At 48.4% G+C, this 25,450-nt stretch overlaps 1 protein-coding gene across 2 annotated transcripts in view; it reads left to right on the top strand.

The window, feature by feature from the left end:
* Window positions 1-25,450, top strand: part of LOC142007044 (galactosylgalactosylxylosylprotein 3-beta-glucuronosyltransferase 1-like) — a 45,307-nt gene that overhangs the window by 16,159 nt on the left and 3,698 nt on the right. Inside the window, exons 2-6 of one of the 2 annotated variants that reach the window (XM_074983563.1) lie at window positions 12,840-13,044; window positions 14,646-14,794; window positions 18,452-18,987; window positions 21,039-21,335; window positions 21,896-22,003. In XM_074983563.1, the coding sequence (XP_074839664.1) occupies window positions 14,683-14,794; window positions 18,452-18,987; window positions 21,039-21,335; window positions 21,896-21,982 (1,032 nt within the window). In that variant the 5' untranslated portion in view covers window positions 12,840-13,044; window positions 14,646-14,682 and the 3' untranslated portion in view covers window positions 21,983-22,003. The remainder of the gene's footprint in view (window positions 1-12,839; window positions 13,045-14,645; window positions 14,795-18,451; window positions 18,988-21,038; window positions 21,336-21,895; window positions 22,004-25,450) is intronic. The other variant, XM_074983564.1, reaches the window with a different exon arrangement.

The following is a 25,450-nucleotide window of genomic DNA, read 5'->3' on the forward strand; positions in this document are numbered from 1 at the left end:
GATATTTGAGAACCACATTCTAACCTAGTGTTTCTAGCCAGCAAATCAAAAGCTGACTGGAACTTATGTAGTTCTGCTCTCTGAGAGACAGAAACACGTATAGATGAGTTAGCTAGAACATGGGGGAAGTTCAAATCCAGTTCTGAATTTCGTATAGCTCTGGGCTGCATTTCATTAGAAGGTTGCTATATGTCTTTCTTGAGAGAGAAGACGGAACTGATCTTTTTAAGTCCTCCAAAAAAGGAGTTTGCATATAGTTGGAGATTCCTGCCCATGATCAGCTAACTTGCTGTGGCTGAGCAGTTAGGTAGCATCTGAGGATAGGGGCAAGGGCTGTGCGTGACAAGGGGCAGCAAGGAACAGATGCTCTACTTGCGGGCTGAGGTTACCAAAGGTTCATAGGCTCAGAAGTCTGAGGAGAATCTGTAGTTCCTTGCTGTACACACTGGACTGAGAAGGCTGGTCTATACAACGATAATTTTATAGGCTAAATGTGTGGAAGGGACATAGAAATTGACATTTCATTGTATCTAGTCCAGCATTGACCAGTGCCTCAGGCTACAGAGGCAGACAGACAATGTAGTCCTCTCTAGTCCATTTCTCCTGCTGAATATGGATGCAGAGTGATGGAACTTCCTTCATGACTCTCAATCCTGAGCACAGGTAAGCATGAAGGTGTGCAAATATGCCTCTGGGCATAGGGCAGCACCTTTTGACTTCCCATGGAAGCTAGGTTCTCTGTGCACAAAGAGCAGAACAGGCACTTTAATCTGGATTACTTGTGCTTGCAATTAATAGAAAACTGTGGAAGAAAGAGCAGGGGTGCTGTCTCTTCTGGTGAGCTCTTCCACCTTGAACAGGGTGTGAGACCCACTGAGCCAACCCTCAGACCTTTGTGTCTGATAGAAGCCATTTCAAGCCAGGAGGGGCAGCAGCAGCCAGGGGAGATGACAGCTTGTGCAGGATTCATGGACAAGATGGGGGATGGAGTACCCAGCTCTGCGCTCCCAGAAATTGCAGGGCTGCACGCAGAGGCAGCCCGCCCTCTGTGCAGCACCCTCAGAGCCCCATGGCACAGTGCTTCGGCAGCAATTTAAAGAGTCCAGGGCTCCTGCAACAGCAGTGGTGGCCATAGTAGCGGCAGAAGCTGAAAGCCCTGGGCACCTTTGAATGGCTGAGCTGTGGGGCAACTACCAACTTTGGCTATGTCTAACCAGCAGTGTTGTTTTGGAATAAGCTATTCCAGAAGAGCTGTTCCGAAATAACATATTTTGAAACAGTGAGTCTACACACAAAATACATATTGAAATAACTTTCAACTGTTTCAAAATAGGGCATCCACACACAACAGAGTCTATTTCAGATATGAGCCACTGGACACACTCCGTCTTATTTCAAAATAGCCCCTGTTCCCTGTCTGCACAGTCCCTATTCTGAAATATCTGTTTCAAAATAGGTGCTATTCCTCGTAGAATGAGGTTTGCAGAATTCGAAATAAGCCAGCTGCTATTTTAAATTCATGAACATGAAATAAATTTATTTCAAAATAGTGTTTTTGCTGAGTAGATGCTCACAAATTTATTTTGGAATAGCGGAGGTTATTCCGAAATAACTTGTATGTGTAGACACACCCTGGCTATGTCTACACTACAGAGTTCCTTCGAAAGAAGCTTTAACTAAAGCGTGCATCCGCACACAAAAAAGTGGCTCAAAAGAGTGATCTGCTCTTTCAAAAGAGAACATCCACAGAGCCCCAAAAGAGTGATCTGCTCTTTTGAAAGAATGGGCCAGGGATCGAAAACAGAGACTGTTCCTTCGAAAGAAGGGCCTTGCAGAGCATCTACATGTTTTTATTCAAATCAGCTTTTGCAAAGGGGCACTCTTCCTGAAAGGGGAAAGGAAGAGTGATTTCAAAAGGAAAATCACATTCTTTCGATTTACTTTTGAAAGAACACTTTGTGTGTGTGCAGATGCTCCATGGGCTCTTTTGAAAGAGCCCCCTTCTTTTGAAAGAACTTGCTAGTGTAGATGCAGCCTCTGTGTGCCCCCCTCCATCATCGGCGGGTCTGATAACACCCCTAGTTCCAGCATTTATGATCTCAAATCTGCTTCCATCCTCTCAACAGACAGGCACAGATTTACCATCTGTCACGTTTTTTTATTTCCTACTTCTACAAAGTAGAGCCATGTTCCATCCTGGAAATGGCAACGTTAGCAATTTCCATTCTGGAGCCTTTTTTCCTTTTTACCTCTGTGTGGTAGGCTATGTTTGTGGCAACTCCTTTCCCCCACTTCCTCCTTCCCCTCTAATATCATACCCTGGAGGGCAGATACTGTATGCTGTTCATGCTGCTTTTTGTCCCAGTCTTGATTGAAGTAGATCAGTTCAGTAACTAAAGATTTGATTCTGATGGAGTTTTCTGAGCAGGTAACTGTGGCATAAATCTATAACAGAAAATTGGCCCAATCCTGCATTTCTTCAATTACCTTTTTTAGATGCCTGCACAGCTGGTTGATGCCAGGCGATAAACAGCAGATCTAATGTGCTTTAATGAATTTATACTATGGAAGATTTGAGAACCAGTTCTCTGGGTAGCCTGTATGCTACATACTTCCTTCACAAGGCCCAGTAGTCTCAGCAGCAGAAATGTTCATCAGGCATATCATTTCTTGCTTCCTGGAATAAATGTCGTCTTCACTAGATCCTAGCGGTCACTTTTACAGCTAACAGACCTTACCTGCCATGTTTTGCCCGTTGCTAAAGAATTAACACTGCCTACTTTCCCCTTTTTAATGTCAGTTCTATGTCTGGCAACAAAACTTCATTTTCATTATTTTATTAATCATTCATTCAACAATCATTCTCCAGTGAAAAAAGTAGGGTATTTACTACCCCTATGCCATAAGGCATTTGCTACAGATAACTAATTTTTTTTACTTAGTGCAATAATCGGGTTACCATATTGGAACTTTCAGAAAAGAGGACACCCCTGCAAGAGAGTATATCTGTGTTAGTATCTACCAACTCATGTTGTATCAATGTGTTATAGTATATATAGTACATACATACATCTCTCATAGAGCTGAAAGAACCTCAAGATGATTGAGTCCAGTCCCCTGCCCTCTCGGCAGGACCAGGCATCATTCCTGACAGATTTTTTTTTTTAAATCTATTTGCTCCAGACCCCAAAATGGCTTCCTCATGGATTGAGCTCACAACCCTGGATTTACAAGGTCCATGCTTAAACCACTGAAATACTGATACAGATATACTCCCCATTTTATGTGTCCTCTTTTTGTGAAAGGTCATGTGTGGTAATCCTATGCTATAAGGATGCTAACCTTGATTCCCCAAGAGACTGAAACATTTGCCTATCTGTGGCCATGTGAGCATGACCATTGACTCTGGTGAGGTGGCTGATATAGTTAAAGATATGCATGTTAAGTCACATTTTATATCACCAGAAGTGACTCCCTGCTAGATGATATTTGCCATGCAGAAGTAGTGTATGACATTACTATAACCAAAGCCATTTCCCTGGCACTCAGGGGGGCGATGGGAAGGCCCATTAGGTAAGAGTTCATACGTTGCCTCTGAAAGTAGAGGAACTGAGCAGAATAATCAATCGGTATAGCACATCAGTGATAGCAGTGTCCTCTGGAGGCATGCATTTGATGCAGGTAAGATCAAAGCCCATCTCTGCATCTTGGCTGTTGCTCAAGGTGCAGTGTCAGCCTTTGGACCCAGCATCTTAACAAGGAGCTTATGATCAAGAACACTCGTGGTATTTAATTATGTCCCAAATAATGCCTAATGCCTCTTTCTCTTTGAGAATAATTCCTCTCGGCCTTTGATAATGTTCTGGAAACAAATGTCATGGGGTTTGCCTTTCCTTCTTCACAACCAACATGGGCACTGACAGCTACGGCTCCTGCTGAACAGGCAACATCTGCTAATGGGAGGGAAAACGCTGGATGAAAAGCACCAATACACTAGAACTATTCAGTTTTACTTTTTGCTTCCTTGAAAGATTTAGGCCACGTCTACGTTACCCAAAAGACCAACCTGCTCCAGGTCGATCTGGGGTTCGATTTCGTGCATCTGGTAGGGATGCACAAAATTGACCAATTGGGTTGGTGGTCGACCACTGTATTCCTCACTACCGCAAGGAGTAATGGAGATTGGCAGGAGAAACTCTCCGATTGACTTTCCTCAGTGAGGGCAGCCAGGTAAGTCAATTGCAAATGAATCAATTCTAGCTACACAATTGCTGGAGCTAGGATTCTGTATCTGCAATTGACTTACTTTCCTAGTGTAGATCTGGCCTTATTCTGCCTGTCAAACAAACCCCATTTCCTAACACTTAATCCAGCTAGTGGGGCTGCTTATTGCTGGTATATTTGGAACAACAGCTCCATAACAGCTACCGTTGCCTAAAAAAGATCTCCATTCTGAAAGTGTTTGGCAGCAGAATGGGCAAATCTTGGTTTAGACAAGCCCCCAAAAATACACTTTCTCCGAGGTTAGACTGTTCCTGTGAGTTCGCAGCACTGAGTTAGGACTGACAGGAAACCTGGCTCTCTCATGAGACATCTGGTCCCGCCTGCGTCTGTTTGGTCTTGAACTGTCACTCTTTCTCGGGGTATGTTGGCACTTTTCTTTTGGAAAAGAAGCACAGATACATGAAAATTAAAACTGGCCCCCAGGCTGCAACATTCTGAAACAGACCTGAAGTTTAAGGAGTCTGGTAGGGCCCGTGGCAGACATGAAGATCGGGTGAACAGTTGGGATTTAGGCCTTGCACTAACATTGAGATCAGAGGTTGGGATTGTGCCTATCTCTAAAAATGAAACACGTAACAGAATTTCCCGTTCTCCCCACGCCACCCCCAGCCAAGAAGGTTCTGCATGAGTGTGGGACAAAAGTTTTGTTCTGCATTTATTTAAACTGGTTGTGTCTGTTCCTGTTCACAGCCAAAGTAACTGCTGGCTGGTCTTTCTCTCTAAGACGGCAGGCAGAGTCGTGCCTTAGCATAAATGTGTTCGGTACCCCAGGAACTAGCCTGAATATCATATTGGCCGTCTCCAAATTGTTTCTTGTGAACAGAACCCAATGTAAGGAACCCTGCCCCCCTGCATACACCACTAAGGCTGGGACACATCTCTCCAGAAAGGAGTCACACAGAGCTAGGTATGAAGCTCATGGGCAGGGGCTGCAGGCCAGCAGGATCCACAGCACATCCATAGGGTTGGAGAGCAAATAGCAGAGGATGTAGTGAGAGGAGGGTGCCTTACAGGAAGTTTTGGGGGAAGGCAGAGGGTTTTTCTTCCCTGCTGACTCACTCCCTGGAGGTGTTCTCTGCCCCAAGGGCACACACCACTGAAAGCTGCAACTTGGAGGTACCTGACCATCCAGGCCCTAGGAGTGGTGTTAACCCTTAGGACAGGTGTGCTAGAGGAGGTGAGCTGTGGTCTCGCAATCCCGTGTTCTTTAAGTCTTTATTTTCTGTCAGTCCATCTCTTCAAACTCTTCAGTGAAGTTGTCTTCACACACACACTTTTCTTGGGTCAAGATCACTACTCCCCTTTTACAAGGGAGAGACTTGCCCAAAATCACTCAGAAAATCAGTGGCAGGGTAAGGACTAAAATGGAGAGCACCTGTCTCTGCGTCGCAAGATCGTCCCTTTTCCTCATGGGCACGGCACCCTGCAGGAACTTCAGCAGGGTTGTGGTGTCGGGGCTGGAAAGGGATAGGTACGCTCCTTCCCTGCCCCATTTTGCTAATGAAATCCTGCCTCCTGGCATGCAGCATCCTTCCCTGCCACTGGCTTTTCAGACAGCCAGATCCAGCAGAGTTTAGGGAAGAAAATACTGCCACTCAGCTGAATCTCATTTCCTCCCCTGACTCCCAAGCTGTGGTGTCCCATTCTGGAACTGTACTTTTGGGGCTTGTCTTAAATCCCCTACGTTTTGTGCAGCCCAACCAGGCAGAAGATAGTCCTAGTCGGAGCAGCTCCTCAGCCCTCTACCAAGCACAGAGCGACATTTCGGCGGCTGACTCTGTGGAATGAGATGCAAAAGAACTGGGCAGAGAGGAGCAGCAAGCCGAGACCAAGCTGTTGCTGAGCACCACGAATACAGCAGCAGGCATGAATTATGCATTCCTCATTTGAAGGGCACTTGGCCTCATCAGTAATGAAGGCTCATCGCTCTGCCTTCAGCGTTGCATCCCCATCGCCAGCAGTTGCGCAATTCTGGAGAGCTGCATGGGTGTCCTCAAGGGGCTTGCGGGGTGGGGACGGGCAGCGAGGCTGCAGAACCTAGGCTGCTGTGCCACACTGCAGAAAGTTCCTGAGCATATGAGATGTGAACCTGCACAGCCCCCAGGGTGCCCTGCCAGCAGCACTGCTCCTTATGCCCATACGGATGCACATGGTACAAACATGCACCCAGAAATGAAGGCTCCCAAAATTACTGGGAGTTTTTGAAAATTTTGGCTTGAGCAGGCGACTTTGCATTAATAGATCCCAGACTTGTACATTGGGTGGTCGGGTAATATTGTAAATGACTCTTCCATGCAGGGTACAAGTCTAGGGCTGTGTCTACACGTGCACGCTACTTCGAAGTAGCGGCACTAACTTCGAAATAGCACCCGTCGCGGCTACACGCGTCGGGTGCTATTTCGAAGTTAACTTCGACGTTAGGCGTCGAGACGTCGAAGTCGCTAACCTCATGAGGGGATCAGAATAGCGCCTTACTTCGACATTGAATGTCGAAGTAGGGACCGTGTAGACAATCCGCGTCCCGCAACGTCGAAATTGTGGGGTCCTCCATGGCAGCCATCAGCTGGGGGGTTGAGAGATGCTGTCTCTCCAGCCCGTGCGGGGCTCTATGGTCACCGTGGGCAGCAGCCTTTAGCCCAGGGCTTCTGGCTGCTGCTGCTGCAGCTGGGGATTCATGCTGCATGCACAGGGTCTGCAACTCGTTGTCGGCTCTGTGTATCTTGTACTGTTTAGTGCAAGTGTGTCTGGGAGGGGCCCTTTAAGGGAGCGGCTTGCTGTTGAGTCCGCCCTGTGACCCTGTCTGCAGCTGTGCCTGGCACCCTTATTTCGATGTGTGGTACTGTGGCGTGTAGACGTTCCCTCGCAGCGCCTATTTCGATGTTGAACATCGACGTTGCCAGCCCTGGAGGACGTGTAGACGTTATTCATCGAAATAGCCTATTTCGATGTCGCCACATCAAAATAGGCTACTTCGATGTAGGCTTCACGTGTAGACGTAGCCTGGGGCATTGTCTGCACTAAACAATTAAACCAACTTAGGTTAAGACAAGCTCAGCCACCCCCTTAATTGATGCAGTTTTTCATGTCCATTCTACTGTCCTTTCGCAGTGGGACACATCCTCCCCAGGAGCACTTCCACTGACTTACAGAGATGGTTGGGGAGGCAATGCAGTGCTGGCAGGCAGTGGAAGTAACAGTGTCTAACCAATTCTGTGTTGCCCTAACTACTCCGCCGTAAGCCCCACGCCTCCTGTGGAGTTGCGTTGGTGCAGTTGGGAATTTACATTGGTAGGAGTGAGGCTGTCGTTTGTACGCAGACATAACTAGGTAAGCTGCCTTACGTCAGCCTGGCTCTGTTGTGCAGACCTAGTCTAAATTTATGATCTCCAGGGCAGACTGCGATGCCCACGTTTCCTCAGGCTCTTTCCAGATGATTGTTCCCTTTCTGAGATGGTGGGCTTTTAAAATCTCCTCAGCAGCTCCCCAGTTTGCCTCCACCATTAGCTCTGCCTTCCATCAATTCTCATCCCCTCCTTGGGCTTCTCTCATTCTTCCCCACCCACTTCCTCTTCCTGCTGGGGGTCAGAGAATCCATTCTGCTCCGCCACAAGTGAGAAGTGTGTGTCAGAGAACAAGTAGGTGCTCCATGTGAGCCGGAGTCACCCTCCAAAGGCAGATCAATGCCAGTCCTGATGTGCAGCCTCACAGGTCACCTTTCTGTGACTCAGTTTCCCCCCATCTGTAGAATGGAGAGGATGAGGTGGAACTCCTGCGCCAGTAGATTGAAGGGTTAATTAATGTCTGGAAAGTGTGATGTGGTTGTGAAGTGGTAGGAATGTGCTCTCTATTATCATTATTAGTATTTATTTTATATGATCCCATTTCCTGTATTCTGCTGCCTCCACATTGTTTTTTTCCAGCCCTGGCCTTGCCAGTCCAGCCTCTGCCTTGCATGTGCATGTGGCAAAGCGGGTCTTTGCCCACAAAAGCTTATGCTCTGATAAACCTGTTGGTTTCTAAGGTGCCACAAGACTTCTCATTGTTTTTGCAGATACAGATTAACATGGCTACCCCTCTGATACTTGCTCTGATTGTTAGTGTACAGTAGTTGGAAAGAGGATGGACTAGAAGGATACCCCTTCCACTGTCACGCTCCAGCCTGGCTCTCCCTAGCCTTGGCCTTGGCTTCTGAGTATGCTTCCAAGCCATCCTCAAGACCACCCTGTAACTCACGTTACCCCAGCACTGCCACCTAACCTAGATCTCCTGAGCACGGACCCATACTCCAGTGAGGTGCCTACCCTTGTACCTGACCCCACGAAGCAATGAGACTAGCGGTGCTGCACACACTGCAGGCCTCCCTAGCCTGGGTATAAACAGCAATGGAACCGGTGAGGCCTGGCTCAGGCAAGTAGAGTTAAGGCATGCCACTAGGTGTGTACCTGGCTCCATACCCTGCAGGCTTGCTACATGCTCAGGCAGCATCTCCCCCATCTAGGCTGCCATTTTCCATAGGGTCGTGTCTCACAGCTGTGTTCCCTGCTGCTCTAGTCTTTCCCCACCTCACGGAAAGGGCTCGGTAGTGGGCACAGATTCTGGCTGTCAGCAGCAGGTGGAGAAAGGCCGAGCAGCTTTTCTGCTGCCGAGACAGTTTCTTTGCCTTCCCACCCCCATCACCAGAGCCTGTCCCTAATATGTGTAGCTACATACCTCAGTGCAGACATGGCATGGCTTTTTTTTCCACTGGAACCCCTGGAAAAACATATTGAACGTGCTGCTGCAAGTGGTGTGCACTGCAACTTTAACTGAGCTTACTTTCAACCCCGGGAACCTTTAGGCTGGTCCCTAAAGCTGAGTTGCCCGCTACTGATATTGCATTTGAGTAGCAGAAACTTTTCTGGGAGCTAAACAGGCTGGTGATGGTCGACAGCGGAGCAGTCAATTGCACCAGATGCTCTGAGCTACAGCTAGATCCTTCTTACTGCTCAGTGCTACACAAAACTAGGAAACAATCAAATCCCGCTCCAGAGGGGGTACGTGTACACACACACACACACATACACAAAACAGAAGATTGATGGGTGAAATTAAGCAGAGAGATGTGTAATTGGAAAACAGCTCAAGAAGGTTACAAGCAGCATATTGAAAGCATCCATCAGGCGTCTAGCTAATGTTGTTACAAGTGCATAATAAAAACAGAGACTGCAGCAGATGCTAGGAAAAGAGGGGGAGAGACAAGGAGAGTTGGAAAGGGAAAAAAAGCAAGGGATGTAGAGATAGAACATAATAAATAATGCAATTTGTATTACAGCAATGCCTACTGGCCCCTCGCAGAGTCAGGACAAGAGCTATGAAAATGCACAGTAGGAGGGAGTCCTCTCCCAGTACAACTTACTGCCCAGAAGTGCTGGGTGAATGCGTGGTACAGAAGATCAGACTAAGTGATTGTCATGATCCCTTCTGGCCTTATGAGCTCTGTATTTCATGTAAGAAAATACACTACAAATGGGCATCGTAAAGGAAAAGGACGGACTGGGGGGGGGAAGTAATAGTGCTGGTAACACACAGCTACATAGATTAGCTGTGTGCACAAACTGATGGTCCCAACCCAATTACAGACTGTTTTTAATTAAAAATGTAAATGAGAGCATTGAGTAGATCTCAGTTGCTCCCCCCAGGTTTCAGTTTGACCATTAGCAATCTCCCCCAGGCAACATGATATAAATGGGTTTGTGAGGTGTCAGGAGAAGGGCTGGGTGCTGGTTTCACTGGCTACCTGGGGGAGGGTATCCTATGCCAAAGGGGCAATGCAGAAGAAACTCTGCCAGCCCCTGGGAGAGAAGGGGATGTGCAGGTGATCAGGACTATCGTTGTTGTCAGGGTGGGTGGAGGAGAACTCTAGTCCGGGGCAGATAAAAACACGCAGCTGTGGGAAAGGGGAGTGAATGTTCTCCATCTTGCCCTCTTTCAAGGAAGGAGAGGAAAATCTGTGAGAGAAGAAATAATGTGTTCGACCTCGGGGAGGGTGAAAAGCAGAACCCTCTGTGATGCTCACTATGAGCTTGACTGTGCTGGTCTTGTGCAGTGCTCAAGCTCTGTAATACTTGCGCACTGTGGAAAACGGGTAACGAAAGGATGAGGCTATAGAATGGTGGTCGCCAAACTTTTGAGGGCTGTGACCTCCATGCCCCTGTCTGTTCCCCACAGAGCCAGGAGCAGGCCGTGGCTGGGGGGATGCAAACATGGGTAAGTGGGCGGAGGCTGAAGCCACAGGGATGGGACCAGGGTCCAAGCCACAGCCAGAAGCCAAGGCTAGGGGCAAGGAAAGGAGCAGAGTTGCACCTAGGCCATAGTGGTGGCCAGTAGCCAGGCCTGCATCTAGCTGTGGCTCCACTTCTGGACCCACCCGGCCTCCAGCTTCCACCTTGAGTGAGAGGTGAAGCTGGGACCAACATCTGGGCAGCGAGAGGCTGTGTGGGGCTCTCTTCCGCCTTCCAGCTCCCATAGAGATACACTGAACCTCTGTCAGACTGATCCCAGGCTGTGTCCAAGCTTTCCCTTCCACACAGGCCTCTGCTGTTTGAGTGAAGAGAAAGGTCTTGCAGCTGGCACTTCCGTCAGGTCCGTTATCCTCACTTTGGACCCCGCTACTAGAAGGTGACCTGGCCTCATGTATTGAGGCAGTAAGTTATTCTGTCTTCCTTTAGAGCAGCACTTGCTGTTGGTGCTCCACAATAGAGAGGGGCCAGCAGCGGATGCCGGAGCTCAGGTGACAGCCTAGCATCCTGTCTCACGCATCTGAGATCTATGGCTTGTCAGCATTCATAATGTGAGGCAGGGAAACAGCCCCCTGCCTCACTTCTGTGTTGGCATTGTTTATTATTATTTATGAGTAGCAGACTCACCCAGTTTGGCCTGGATCCGGGGCTGTCCTGAGGCACTGGGGGCTGTGTAGCCCACTGGTCATCTTCTCCCTGGGGCAGGACTGGGGCACCCGGGCTGCCTGCTGGCTTCCCCACAGGGCTGGCTGGCCTGGGATTCGGGGAGGCCACATGGCCTTGTTGGCAGCTGCTGTCTGGGTGGCCTGGGGGAGCAGGGACTGTGCTCTCGGCCAGCAGCTGCTTCCCGGGACTAGGGGACTTGCTGGCCTCTCTGTGGTCATTCATGAGTATAATTGCCCACACACACACTTACTGCCCCCCTATGGTCATTTGTAAGTGTAACTGTCCCTCCTATCATACCCCTCGCTTTCTGGTCAATGTGAAACAATCTCATTCCAGGCACAGCCCATTATCCTGGCACAGCCAAACCCTGACCTTGCTCTAAGATGGTAAGAGGAAGCTGCATAGCCAATTTGGTGGTCCTAGCACTTACCATTTAGGAGGAGCTCTTGAGCAAACAGACTCAAGGATGGACACACAGACAGACAGTTGCACAAACTCTCTGAAATATGTAGCAGATTGTTTAAAAGTAATAGAAAGGTTGAAGATTTGGTCCCGGGAGGACTAACAAACCTACAACACTTACCATTATTCCCCTAGCTAATTCTGGTGCTCACGTGGACCCTGTTGCTAGAGCATTGCCATGCCTCACAGTCTTTAAGACTTTTATTCTCACAGCACCCCTGTGAACTAGGGTAGCGTCATTATCCCCATTACAGATAGAAGGAACTGAGGCACAGGAAGAGTGAGTGACTGGCCCAGAGTCACATGAGAAATCTATGGCAGAGAAGGGACATGCACCCAGTTCTCTCAGCTAATGTGCTAAGTGCTGGACTCTGTGTCTTCCCAGTCTTCTACCATACTGGTATCAGGACACTGCCCCTCCATGGGCTCTTCAGCTGGAAGAGCAAGAAGGGGAGCTTGGCCTGTTGGGAGTTCGGGGGGTCAGGCTTACAGCTGCAGCTCTCAGGACACATGGTCACAGTCAGTGCTTTTATTGCTCAGGGCAGAGGTCAGCAACCAAAATAGCAAGAAGAGCCATTTTTCCGAATTCGGTAAAAACCTCAGTAATTCAAGAGCCACAATGCATGCGAATACGAGATGGTCCTAATAAAGAACATCAAACCGTACTCTTTGGTAACCCCTATTTGAAGAACAGCTCACACACAATGATTTGTAATGTGATACATGTTTACTGCAGGATGTTCACAAACTCTTTACATATTCTGTTTCCTCACGCTTTACATGTGTGTTCTTAGTATTGTCTTCCCGACTTTCACTCCCACACCCACTTCAGTTATGCCAATTTTACTTCATGTTTAATTTCAGTTTTCTTTCTTAAAATACGTTGCCCTTCACAGCAGGAATGCCACAAGCCTCCTTTGCCTTTTCAGAATCAACACCTTATTAGTAACACAATCAAAACACAGATACAGTATATCCCACAATGCACTGCACATATTAAAGGGGGAGTTGTCCAACGTTTTGAGATCACACATCATTTGCTGTTTCAAACGATGTCTCAAAGAGCTGCTTGTGGCTCTGGAGCCGCTAGCTGGAGACCCCGGCTCAGGGGAAACCTAATGAAAACTGCATTCCCTTGGGCCTCCACAGGGAGTACTGGTGCAGCCGCCATCTGCTAGACAGGCATGAGGGAAGATGCCCACTTCTAAGGGCTCACTATATTCACTCAGCACCTGAGAAGAATCCCCGAGGAACCAGTCCACTGCAGTTACCAGGAGGGCGACGGGAGTAAAGTCTGGCACATGCTGGTCTTGAAACGGGTCACCAGCGAGGCACTGCGCTGACAGCAACAGCGGTGAGTATTCAGCTGACAAAAGGCAGTGTTACTCCTGTGCAGCTCAAGTGCAGGCATGCAGAGTGCTGTGCTGCAGAAGGGTTAACTTGCCATTACTGTGCTTGACTTTTGCTGCCTGTGGCATGGCACAGGCAGCTCATTTTATAATGAGCCGGGGGCTTCTGCGCCCATGGAGCTAAAAGCAGACAGAAGAAGCTCTGTGTTGCTTGAAGCAGGGAACTTGTGAAAGAGAAAGGATGACCTTTTGGCTGTGACCCCATTTTGGTATCTGGATTGTGTCCTTGTTTCTGCCATAAACTTTCTGGATGGTGGTGAGCAAGGCACGTCCATCAACATTTTCAGAAGGGGTTGCCAATTTCAGATACTTTCTTGAGTGGCTGCCCGACAGGTGACAGGAGCTGTAAGTGCCAGGAGTGCAGGAGCAATTTGTATTGTGTGGGGTGCTAAAAGCCACTGACCCACACTGTAAGCTATGGATATAATGAAACCCTCTTTTAGCAAGGGGGTGCCACAGCAACCCCTGCACACTTAGTTCCAGCACCTTTAAGTGCTCAGCAGCTGTAAAAATTCAGGCCCACGATGTCTGCAGTTGAACACCCAATTAATGAAGCGCCCTAAATTAGCATCTCCTCCTGAAAGTGTGGGCTTTAATGACTATCTCAGTTCCCCTCGTTTCACAGGGGTGTTGTAAAGATGAATGCATTAATATCCGTGAAGCACTAAGAGTCTGTGGTGACGAAAGCCACAGAAAAAAGCCCATGAGGAGATTAATAATTCCATTGGCAGTGTGTGATCTGGATGATGAGTCATACATAATGCAGTGGCCAGATACCCATTGGCGGGGATAAAAAGAGACATTGATTAACTACCCAAGCGGTGAACACTATCTTTGCTGTGCACTGAAAGAGGCAGAGAACCTGGGCAAAGATCAGGATGTGACTGTAAAGAATGTATCTGAACTAACATATACGTACGTAAGGGATGCATTAAAATGATATGAGAAGAAGAGATACTAGGCATCTTTAAGCCCACTGCTGTGTCCATGGTTTGTCCATTTGTGTCTACAGTTATTCAGATCTTGCACACAACTGCAAGAATACTACGTATTTGGTACATCGAAAGTCAAATTTTCAAATAGCTGAAGTGTCACTACAGGGCTCAGAAGTTAACACCCCATTGGGATGAATGGGAGCACTCGCACTCCCTCTGGGCTGTTGTTGCAGGTTGCCTGACAATTCAGAGAGGCAAGCTGCCATGCATTGGGTATCCTAAGTTCACATTTGGGAGGAATTCTATCCTTGATGGTGGTATAGAAACTTTTTTTTTTAAAGGATAAAACAGGTGCCAGCCAGATAAATGCCTTAAAGGCTCTGGTTTGAAGAGTGATGGGACTAGTCATTGTGCTTACATTTAAACAAGGGCTAAAATGCTTTGTTGGAACAGGGCCGGAGTGTTCAGCCAGCACCGTTCAGGATCTAGCCCTAGGTGAGCTGGACCTAGTCTGTTAGCAGAGCATCTGGTGGCACTGACTTAGCCCTTGCTGGTGTCTGTCCCTTTCTGTATGAGCATCAGGTGACTTACCCCGTACTCTGTTCTGAAAGGTAGGGAGATGCCTGAGCGTTGGAAGCTCTTAGCAGCATGCTAAGGAGACGTAACCTTCTCACCACACTCCTGATCGTCTTGCCATGGGCCCTGCTCCTAACCTGGTGGCATCAGTACCCAGCCACCCGCTACCTCATCCTGCTGAGAAGTAAGTGCAAGGGCTTTGCTCTTAACATGGTTACAGTTTGATCATAACAGTGACATAGCAAGGGCATTCAGGGAAGGAATGCAAGAAACTAATGATGGGAGCGCTTGATAGGAACTCTCCGCAGAGGGGGTGAAATGAAGAGAAACTTGCCCAAAGGAACCCTCAAGAACTGGCTTCTGCAATCAGCCAGGCAGTCTTTAAAAGTAGCTAAATGTTCTCTGCTGTACAGCAGAAGCCTCGGAGAAAGCCCACGCTAGACGTTATGTCTGAATGGGACCATAGCTTCAAAGGTTTTTAGGAATGTAGCCCCACTGGATTTCACTGGGCACTAGAAGCCTAAATACCACTGAGGGTCTGGGTCTGTCTGCCTAAGAAATTCTGTTGTGCAGGAGAGCAGCTACTTCACAGCAAGATTTTTCCCTTCTACCATGGCTCTTCCCCGGTGCAGCTCCCGTGTAGATAAGCTGCTGATGTTTTGGCACTGTAGCATCTAGGCCTGCTCTGAGCAGAGTGAGATGGCACAGAGCTTGAAACATCTGGAATCTTGACTATGCTATTACCCCTTTCTCCTGCTACCACCAGTGGTGTTGAGCTGGCAGGACATTTATAGGGTGACCAAATATGTGACAGGGAGATATGGTGGGGGCTCCCCAGCTGTCTGACCAGCCTGAGCCATGTAACGGGGGGCGGGCAGGGGGCTGCTGTGCAGGGTGGCTGGAGCACAGCAGGGAGGGGGCTGCAAGCAGCTGCGGGGGCTGGGAGAAGCTGAGGAACCCCAGCCAGGTGAGGGGTCCCACTCCCTACCAACCCCCCACAACCACAGCCTCTCCAACCCCCAGCTCGCTACCAGCCCCCCAACCGCAGCCTCCCCAGCTCACTGCCAGTTCCCCTGCACCAAACCTGCCACAGGCTAGGGACACCCTGCCACGGCCAAGCCCTGCTGCTCCTTCAGCCCAGGCCCAGCAGGGCAGTGAGGGATGGGGGGATGCACGAAGCCCGGCTGCGCTCACCTTGGCTTCAGTCCACCATGGCTGCATCCTGCCTCGACTGGGAGCTGCCATTACTCTGCCTCCAGGGCGGCGGGCTGCCAGGGGTTGGGGGAAGAGCGGGGACGCCACTCGGAACTCGGGACTTGACAGCACCCACCCCCTCCCCACTGGCTGGCTTGGAGCCCTGCATTCCAAGCAGCCCCATCCACCCGAGAGCCCTGGGCCTGAGGGGAGCTGGCCCCCCAGGCTGGCTAAGTTAGACCCTGCCAGGGGTGGGGACTCAGCCCTGGAGCCCTTTCCTCTGGGACCTGGTTCTTAAACTAGTGCAGTGGGCTGGCAGGGCAGATCCATAGCACAAGGTGGGGCAGCTGCCCCAGGCAGGACGGGGCAGGAGTCCCTACTGGCTCCCTCTGGTGTGGCTGGAGAACATATGAGTAGATGCTCTCCAGCCAGCAGCTGCCCTAGGAGGGGGCTGAATATGGGGCAATTAGCCCCAGTGGTAAAATAAGTCAGGACAACTTCCTTGAGCCTGAAATATGGGGCTGTCCTGCCCAAAACGAGATAGACAGTCAACCTAGAAATTTAGGAAACAAATCTTAGAGGGTTAACACCCAGGCCCACCTGAATTAGCCATGCGTAGTATTGAGAAAAATAAACTCCGTACAGTCTTGCCCTGTAACTTTGGGCTAAGGAGCGAGCCAGGTAGCATACAGGACGCAGGCAGGATGCAGGATCAGCCCGCAGGCCGAGGGTAGGGTTATGGGTACGAGAGAGAGCTGCTTTCTGATTAAGGAACTGGTCGTAGGGTTGGCTCACTGCTTTCCGAAAATGGAGTTGCTTGTGCGCAGTTTGCTGCTGTTTTTTGCCATCTCTGTTCAAAGCAAACAAGACTGAGGTCTATTTTGTGACTAAACTAAAGGAAATACCTGGAGGTTTGTGTCCCAGCTGCCCTCTTCCAAAGGGAGATGGTCCACCACAAAACTCCAAAGTGTGCTACCATTCAGTAAAGAGGTAACAATGCTGCAGCTCCTGTTCTTACATCACTCTGTGGTTCATGGGAGGGTCACAGAGCTTTTCCATCTGAGCCACAGGGAGATTCAGTCTCAGCAGTGATGTGTGAGCCAATAACCAGTTACATTATGTAACTCCCGCTTGTAACATCAGCGCTGCAGGGCAGGTCATCAGCTGTAGGGATTGAATTTGGGATCCCTGCATCTTATTGAATGAACTTTTACTGCTTGAGCTGAAAGAGGCTACTCTTAGAAGACTCATTAATAGTTAGGTGGTTTAACCATCACTAGAAGTGAGAAAACACAGCAAGAGGCTATGGATTGCAATGATTTACAGATTCCCATCAAAATTTTTCAACCATCACGTTTTAAGCAAAAAATGGCCATTTTTTTCTAATTTGGATTAGAAAATTTAAATTTATATCTGAATTAATTTTTTGAAAGAAATTGAAAAATTAACTTTTTGGTTGTTTTCCGTTCCACTTTTTCTCCTCTCATTTTTGTCTGTCCTTCCTCACCCTCCCCCCACCCCCGCTTTCTTTTCCCCCACTGCTAGTGTGGCTGGGGAGGAGAAAAAAGAAAAACAAAAACTGTTAATGAAAAATGCCCAATAAACATTGTGATACCCTGTATCTCAAAACAGCACAGTGCTCCCACAGTTCCAGATTGAACCCTGGAAGTATGTCACAAACCTAAAATATTTTCCTTTAAAAAACTACAGAAGGAAATTACTTTGAAATGTTTAAAATCTTTCACAAAAATTATTTTGCATTGGAATAATCCATTCCATAGGCAAAGCCCTGCCTAAGACTCTTTTAGAGTTGTCACTTTCCAAAGACGTAATTAACCGTAAACCAGGATGGGGAAACAAAGACCACAGTTCCAAACACAAGGGTAATGCTTCCTTCGCATTAAAGATATTTATTTCCAGGTAGTCTCCTCACTACAGTGGCTGCAGGGTTTTTACAAAACCAAGCCTATGGCTGCTGTAGTTTCAGAGACTGGGAGGGGAAACCTGGATGGGAATCTCTCCACCTGAAGAACTGATATGCAATATGATAAAGTTGTAAAAACTCTGTTTAATAGAACATTTTCCTGAACCTGAGGGATGTTCAGACTCAAGAGTTTGGTTCATGGCCCATCCCCTATACAAAGTATTACCGCTTCAGGAAGGCAAGATCAGCACCACATCAGTACAGTTCTGGCATTTCTACGGTGCTTTCTGTTTGTTAGCCCGTAGCTTGCCCGTAAAGAGATTACTCTCGCCTGGTGCCATCAACGCTACGAGTGGAGTTAGGCAACATTACCCTTTTGCTGCCATTTCACATGTGATCTTCCAGCTCTCAACAGTCTAGAAGGATTAGCTCATGTCCTACTATTCATACATTCAAAAACATCCCACCTCTGTGGTTGTCAATCTATTCTCTGTGGATCACAAGTAATCTTCAGGGTGAAACCTCTTGAGAACCAAACAGTAACGGGAGGGGAGATATGAGTCTAAGAGAGGATCACTCTCTTATGAAGAGGTTTGCAGAATGAAAATATTGTAGAGATGGGGCCTCTGCTCGAAATAGATCAGAGTTATCAATGTCGCTTAATATATCTGTTACCAGGCTTCTATTTAGTCTCTAACGTCCAGCTGCTTCTTTTTGCCGCAGAAGAGACAGACGAAAATGCAACAGCTAAAGCTCGCTTCAACAGCACATCCCCACTGAGGGAAGAAGGGCTCCCATCATGCAGCTGTCAGCAAGCCTCAGGGGCGGCTCCAAAAGTCATCCAGAGCTATGTGTATTCCCGGCCTCCCCCCTGGTCAGACACTCTCCCGACCATCTTTGTAATCACGCCCACCTACACCCGGCCAGTGCAGAAGGCTGAGCTGACTCGGCTAGCCAACACCTTCCTACATGTCCAGAACCTGCACTGGGTGGTGGTAGAGGACTCACCCCGGAGGACCAACCTTGTGTCCAACCTGCTGGAGAAGATGGGGCTCAATTTCACCCACTTGAATGTGGAGAGCCCCCAGCATCTGAAGATGGGTGGACCCCGGCTCCCATCCCAAAAGCCCAGAGGGACACTACAGAGGAACCTTGGCCTGCACTGGATAAGAGACACCTTCAACAACACACCGCCCCCAGAAGGGGTGGTGTATTTTGCGGATGATGATAATACCTATAGCCTGGAAATCTTTGAGGAGGTAGGAGCCATTGCACTTCAGGAGAGAGAAGAATGACATGTAGCTGTTGCCCATAAAGATCTTGCCCTGTGCTCTGCAGTTACAGAGGACCTTGACACCATGGCGTTAGCACAGTTCACCTGCGCCAAGGGTGATAAAAGTTTGGTAGCCCCACACAAAGGCTCCATATCAGTATGTGCCATGGGGCTCCTCACCACTGGGGCTCCCTCTGCCTCACATGCAAGGTGGCTGAGTGCTAGGCAGGTGAGGCCAAAGAGTGGAGAGAGATACAAATCTACCAGCCTTTTTTTCCTAGTGAGTAAAAGGTGCTCCAGCCATGGGATGCAGATACAGGGCAGCTCCACAGCTGTTGTGTGATCTGGAGGAACAATTCCATCCCTCTTTCGCCCCTGCCAAGTTGCATGGATATGCTGGTGCCAGGACATGGTGCTGAGGCTTTGTGTCCATGGCAAAAGGCTGCTCTGATCAAGTCTGTTCTGGATGGGGTGGTAGAGAAAATGCTGTAGACGAGTGGAAGGGCAGACTGAACTGATTTGGCTTTAAAAAGCATCAGACAGAAACTTCCACTCAAAACTCAAACCTGCCCTTGAGCTCTTTATGGAGGTTGGAAGAAGTTTGGTTAACTTTTCAATCTACCTTTGTTTCCCATTCCTCTGTACTCTGGGTCCCAACAGGCAGGAAGAAAGAGTAAGCATGCAACGGGAAAGGGCTAGCCTCAAGGAATTTTCAGCCCTGCTAGTAGCAGGAAGCCAAACCAGAAATATCATGCGGACGCTATTTGCGCTGAGTTTTCCAGTCTATTACAAACTCAAGAAGGTGATTGTCCGGTATGGTTCACAGAATCCTGGGACATCACCTTCATAAGCCCAAGTTAGCTGATAGGCCCCATTTCCAATCCTCAGAAGTTTCTTTGGTCTTCTTGAGGAGAACTAAAAGCCTCATCATCCTTCATTAGTTCATCCTTTCCTGCATCCCCTGTGGGCACTGCTAGGGAGCCCCCACGTAGTTCTAGGAGATGGCCCTGAACAGCATGGGTGAGAGCACAAAGAGGATTCCTGGGATGAGGACAAGGGAGTGTCGAAAGAGTGTGACTGTCTGCGGAGACTGCTTGAGTCAGGCATAGGATGGAGTCAGTTGAAGTGATTAGTAGGTGCTGCAGGCCTGGTCAGGGTCATATGGTTTAACAGCACTGGGGAATGTTCATATGTCTGTGGGACAATCAAGAAAAGACCAATAAAAGATACAATAGGATCTGAACATTCTGTGAAGAGGACAGGCCTCTGCCTTTCCCTTTATGTCTCTGAGGAACAGTAGGCAGCAGATGAGTGGAGGTTAGAGGGTGATGGAATTTGAATAGTCAGATGGTGAACAGAGGAGGATGACTAGGAGGAAGAGAAGAAGAGGGAGGTAAAAATGACCATAGACTTCCAGATGATTTCAATGTCACCTCCTAGCCCTTTGTGTTGGGGGACAGAGCATCCTGCCAAGTACCACCTGGTTTTATAGGAAGGCACAGGTGATGGGTGCCAAGTGTCCATAAAATGAAGAAAGGGGAGATTGATGGTGTGGTCATGAATAAGGAGAGACTGACCTCTTAGCAAGTGGGTGGGTAGGAGTGAAGGTGAATGGGATCATGGGGACCATGGGAAGGTAGGGTGATGCGAACGGGGTCACTTTGATGTCAGCTTGTGAAGAAGGGGCTGGGGATGGACAGGTGGTACATGAGCATCAGAGCAGGATGTAGAGGAGGTGCAAGTACGAAGTCAATAAAGCTCTTTAGCCAGGAGGCGAGGGGTGACCGCGAGGAAGAGGTAGAGAGGAAAGGATGGGAGGAAGCCTGGGGCAGTCTGGCGGGTGGAGGTGAGCAGAGAGAAGGCAGAGAATGAAAGGAGAAGACTGCAAGAAGTTAAAGGCAGAGTGGTTCCCACAGAGGACATTGGTGGAAAGGGGTCAGAGGGTGACAGGGCACTAGAGGCGTGTTGCACACAGGGAGGTGGGGGTGAAACGACAGCATTGAACCTTTCACTGCACTGCTTCTCTCTGGCACACAGATGCGCTATACAAGGAGGGTATCCGTATGGCCAGTGGCCTTCGCTGGGGGTCTGAGGTACGAGTCCCCCATAGTGAGCCCAGCAGGGAAAGTGGTGGGCTGGAAGGTGGTTTTTGACCCTAACCGGCCCTTTGCTATTGACATGGCTGGATTTGCAGTCAGCATCCGACTGATCTTGGAGAGGCCTCAAGCCAATTTCAAACTGGAGGGAACTAAAGGAGGCTACCAAGAAAGCAGCTTGCTGCAGGATCTGGTGACTATGGATGGACTGGAGCCCAAAGCAGCCAACTGCACAAAGGTCAGCATGACAAGTGATTTCAAAGCACAGTTCCCCCTTTTGTGGTCTACATTAAACCTCTCTTCTAAACACACCTCTGTCAGGATCCTTTCCACCCTCCACTGCACCTGACCATACACTAAAGCACATCAGCATAGAACAAGAGCTAGGCAAATCAGTTAATATGCATGAAGTGCTTTGCAAATGAAAAGCCATCAGAGTCCAGAGAGACATTGTGATTATCCATTATAGCGATAGTACTGGAGGTGGGTCCCTAGCTGCAGAACTCAGATCCCAATTCCATCACAAATTCCAGAGTTTGTGGAGGAAGGTGTATTTGGAGTCAGGCCCATCTCTCCTCATTGCTGTAGTTAATCTATCCATGAATAAAATAAATATATTGATAATAAGAGCTCTAATAAACTCTGACTCTGACCCCAGCTCTGACTCACATCATTTTCACCCAAACACCTAATGTATTTCAGAGCCCTGACTATTCAGGAGCTAATGCACTGGGATTGCTGGTCTTGATTTATCCACGGAATCCAAAGCAGCTGTGAACTCTGTTTGCTTCCATGTAGGTTTTGGTCTGGCACACCAGGACTGAGAGGCCAATGCTAGGCAATGAAGGCAAACATGGATTTTCGGACCTAAGAATGGAGGTGTAAATGGAGAGATGGCCCCAGGCTGTGAGTATCCCTATGTCTTTGTCCTTTGTTCTGTATTTGTTAATATCTCTCTATACACAACTAAGTCCGGCATGGTCCACAGAGACACCCAGCCCAGACCGGTCTCTGTTGAGAATGGGGGTTTGTCAGCAAGGGTTGAATGACCTCAGTGGCTTGTGCTTACTGCTGCACATACTTCCATTGACTGCCGGTGATTGTTGGAAAGGACAAAGTTAGAAATGTGACAAACACCAAACTTCCCAACCCACTTTGCACTTCGAGTAGGCTTGGGTTTGAATTCGTGGCTCGATATCTGCCTCTGTGCTTTTGGTTCCATGTCTAAACCAAATCCAGAAGGATTTTTCTGGTTTTGATGTGACCCCAATCTTACGACATTACTGATCCTACACGATTTCTACCATTAACATATTTTAAAAAACCTGTCTATCCAGCTGACCCCGTGGGATTTCCATCAATTGTGAGGTCCAGTGGCCAATATCTTGCCAATGCAGGGAGTTACACTGCACCTGTGAGGGGTTGTTGGAACCCAGGGGGCACAGGAGCAGTCACAGAAGAGTTGTATAACCTCACTGCAGCCTGCGGGAGGGATTTTCCAACCCCTCACCCATCTAACCTCTCCAATCGCTGCAGAACGCTCTTCTGCCAAGCTGCGTTATTTGACACAGCACTTTCTGCTGTGGTACCCATGGGTTGCAAGGAGCAGTATGCTGTGAGACTTGAGACCTGGTCATGTACTGCCTGCATCAGTAGCTTTGTCTTCTAGTTCTTGTCTATACTAGGCTTCTTTGTCAAAAATTTCTCCCCAGTTCAGCTCTACCAGTAGTAACAATAATCGCAACTTGAATGCAGGCAAGAAGTTGGCTGCCCACATCTTAGTTGCTGGGTCATCGAGTGCTGCTTTGAACACCTTTGATAATGCCAAGGCTACCAGGCACCCTGTACACACTAACACTCCCACCCTTGCTGAGCCAGCGGCAGCACTAGTGGGAAATTCAGACCAAGCTCCGTTTCTGCACACAGCAGCAGCGTACACCCAGGCCTCTGCACTGTAACCCATTGGCTGTCCGTGTGTTACTTGTCTCTCACTGGGCCCAAGACACGTGGGCCTGAGGCTGCGTCAGCCGGGCTCTCACTCAAGCGGCACAGATTGCGATATTTAGTTGTGGGGGTCGCTAGTTGGTCTCTTTCTGTGATTGTGCTAGCTCGTGCAAGCCAGGCTCTCAGCTGGTGCAAACAGACCCATTCTGTTGACTTCCATGCCCACTTGCACCAATAGTGAAATTGATCAAAAATCTTCACGGCTCTAAGGTTTCAGGGGGTGCGTCTCACACATGGTAGTAGGGATCTCCAAAGCAGTGGGTATTTGGCGTGAAGACACTTCATTGACAAACCCAGCAGCCGCATCCAAAGGAGAGCGTATTCCAGGCCACATTGCATTGCTCCCTGTTTTTAACCCCAGCACTGCCAGCAGTTACTGTGCTAAACATATGAGATCCCAGTTCGTGCTCTTTCCCACTGTCCCTAATGTCAAACCTGTTGCGTTTCAGAGCATATCTAGACTCAAGTTTGTAGAGTCTGATTTGATCCAGGCTTCTGCAGTTATGGCCCTCGGCATACTTCTGTCTCTTAGTAAGCACGTTGTGTCTCTCAGCTAGGGACCTCTCCCTGGTATAGGTTAGATCTGTCTGGGAGAACCATGTGCCTCTCTGAAGTCTCTCTTCCCTTCACTGTGGTAGCTTAGATCCTGGAAGTAAGGACCAGGCAGACTGTGCTTCCTGCTGCATATAACACTTGTTGAGTTCCTGTCAGACAATGTGCAAGACTTCCCAGCACAGGCTGCAGCAGCCGAGCATTTCTCATGGATACAACAGGCCCAAAGCAAGAGAACATACCAGTCATATAGAACTCACTCCAGTGGATACAGCTGTCAATATCATGTACCTCCTTTATCATATGCACCTGCCTTCCCAAATGAGTGCAGGGTGGTGTGAACCTGCGAGAGAACACCATATTATGCATGTTCAAGGGGACATAAAAAGGGCAAACAAATGTACCAATATTCTTGTCTTCCACATTTATGAGAGATAAAATAAGGCCTGGACGTTTAAAAAGAAAAAAAAAAGTTCTTCTGGTTTCTGTGCTAGACATTCTGATTTTGTTCACCCCAACGTACTTTATGGAGGGCTGAAGCACTGGTAGGATTACGGACCATTAATGAGGTCCTCAGCTCCCAGCCCTACCTCTTCATCTTAGGCATAAGGGCTGGCATGACAGAAAGGGGCCTAAAAATACTTGCAAACCTTGGGACTGGGGTATGCTGGGTGAAGTGGGGGTAGGAGGGCAGTATCAGAGATGGGGGAAATACCTAGGTGTTAGCCAATGGTCAGGTGAGATGCCACTATGTCCTTGTATTAATATGAGATTTCAACTGCCCGGGGCAGAGCCCACCAGTGACCAGGCTAAGAGCTGCTGAAAAGCAACTAGGTTCTTTGTTTTTGTGTTTGGCTGGGCACAGTAACAGGTGGAGTCAGGTTACCACTTAATCAATTACTTTGTTTATTTATCTAACAAGTTAAGCTCTTACTGTTACAATGTTGCTTTATTTGTTACCTAGCAAGTTAAGCTCTTGTGGTTACAATTATTACAAGGTTTATACTTTGATTACAAATAACTAGCATGCACTCTAGTTCATAGATCTATACTTGTTAAATGTGCGCAAAAGAAATAAAAAGTAAAATACCTAGCAGGTCTTCCTCACCCCTGCATTATCAACGTGGCTTGGCCCGTTTCCCTCAATCCCTTGGGAAGAAGTCCTTTGTCCTTTTTTTTCCAGGAGTCGAGCGTCCTCAGGGACCTGGGGAGACCCCCACTCTCCTGTCCGGCAAGAAAGATGATTGCAGCTCAAATAGGGGGTCTGCTGGACCCCTCTTTATACCCATTAAGTCATGTAGGCTTCTTCCTTGGTTTAATTGAATTAAACTGTCTGATACTGGGTCTCACAGGGAGTTCAGGGGTGTAGTTTACACCTGTGAGGTAGAGACAATTAAGGGCATTTGTGTCTTAATGAGCCAGAGATTTTTCCTCTTCCAGTCTGGGACCGTGTGGGCGAATCAACTAATGGTAATTAGCCAAGGGCAGTCTGAGGCCCGGCTGTTAATTAGCCCATTGTTCTTTGCTTTGCTCCCGAGCTTCAAAGGCCATGGCTAAGATAAGCCCTTCTGTGCTCTCAGGCATTCCAGGGCTGGGCTATTCCTTTTACCCTTTCATGCTCTGAAGCACCTAGGGAAGGCAAGATGGAGTAGAGCAAAAAGGGGGTTCTGTCTGGCTACACTAGGGTTGTCTAAATTACATTAGGGCCCCCAGAGCAGGTCCAGATAAGGAACACTCAAAGATGGGTTAAAACCACCATGGCATCTCCTCTCCTAGGCTACAAGTTCAGACCCTTAA

The sequence above is a fragment of the Carettochelys insculpta genome, chromosome 1 (assembly GCF_033958435.1).
Source record: "Carettochelys insculpta isolate YL-2023 chromosome 1, ASM3395843v1, whole genome shotgun sequence".
Lineage (NCBI taxonomy): Eukaryota > Metazoa > Chordata > Testudines > Carettochelyidae > Carettochelys > Carettochelys insculpta.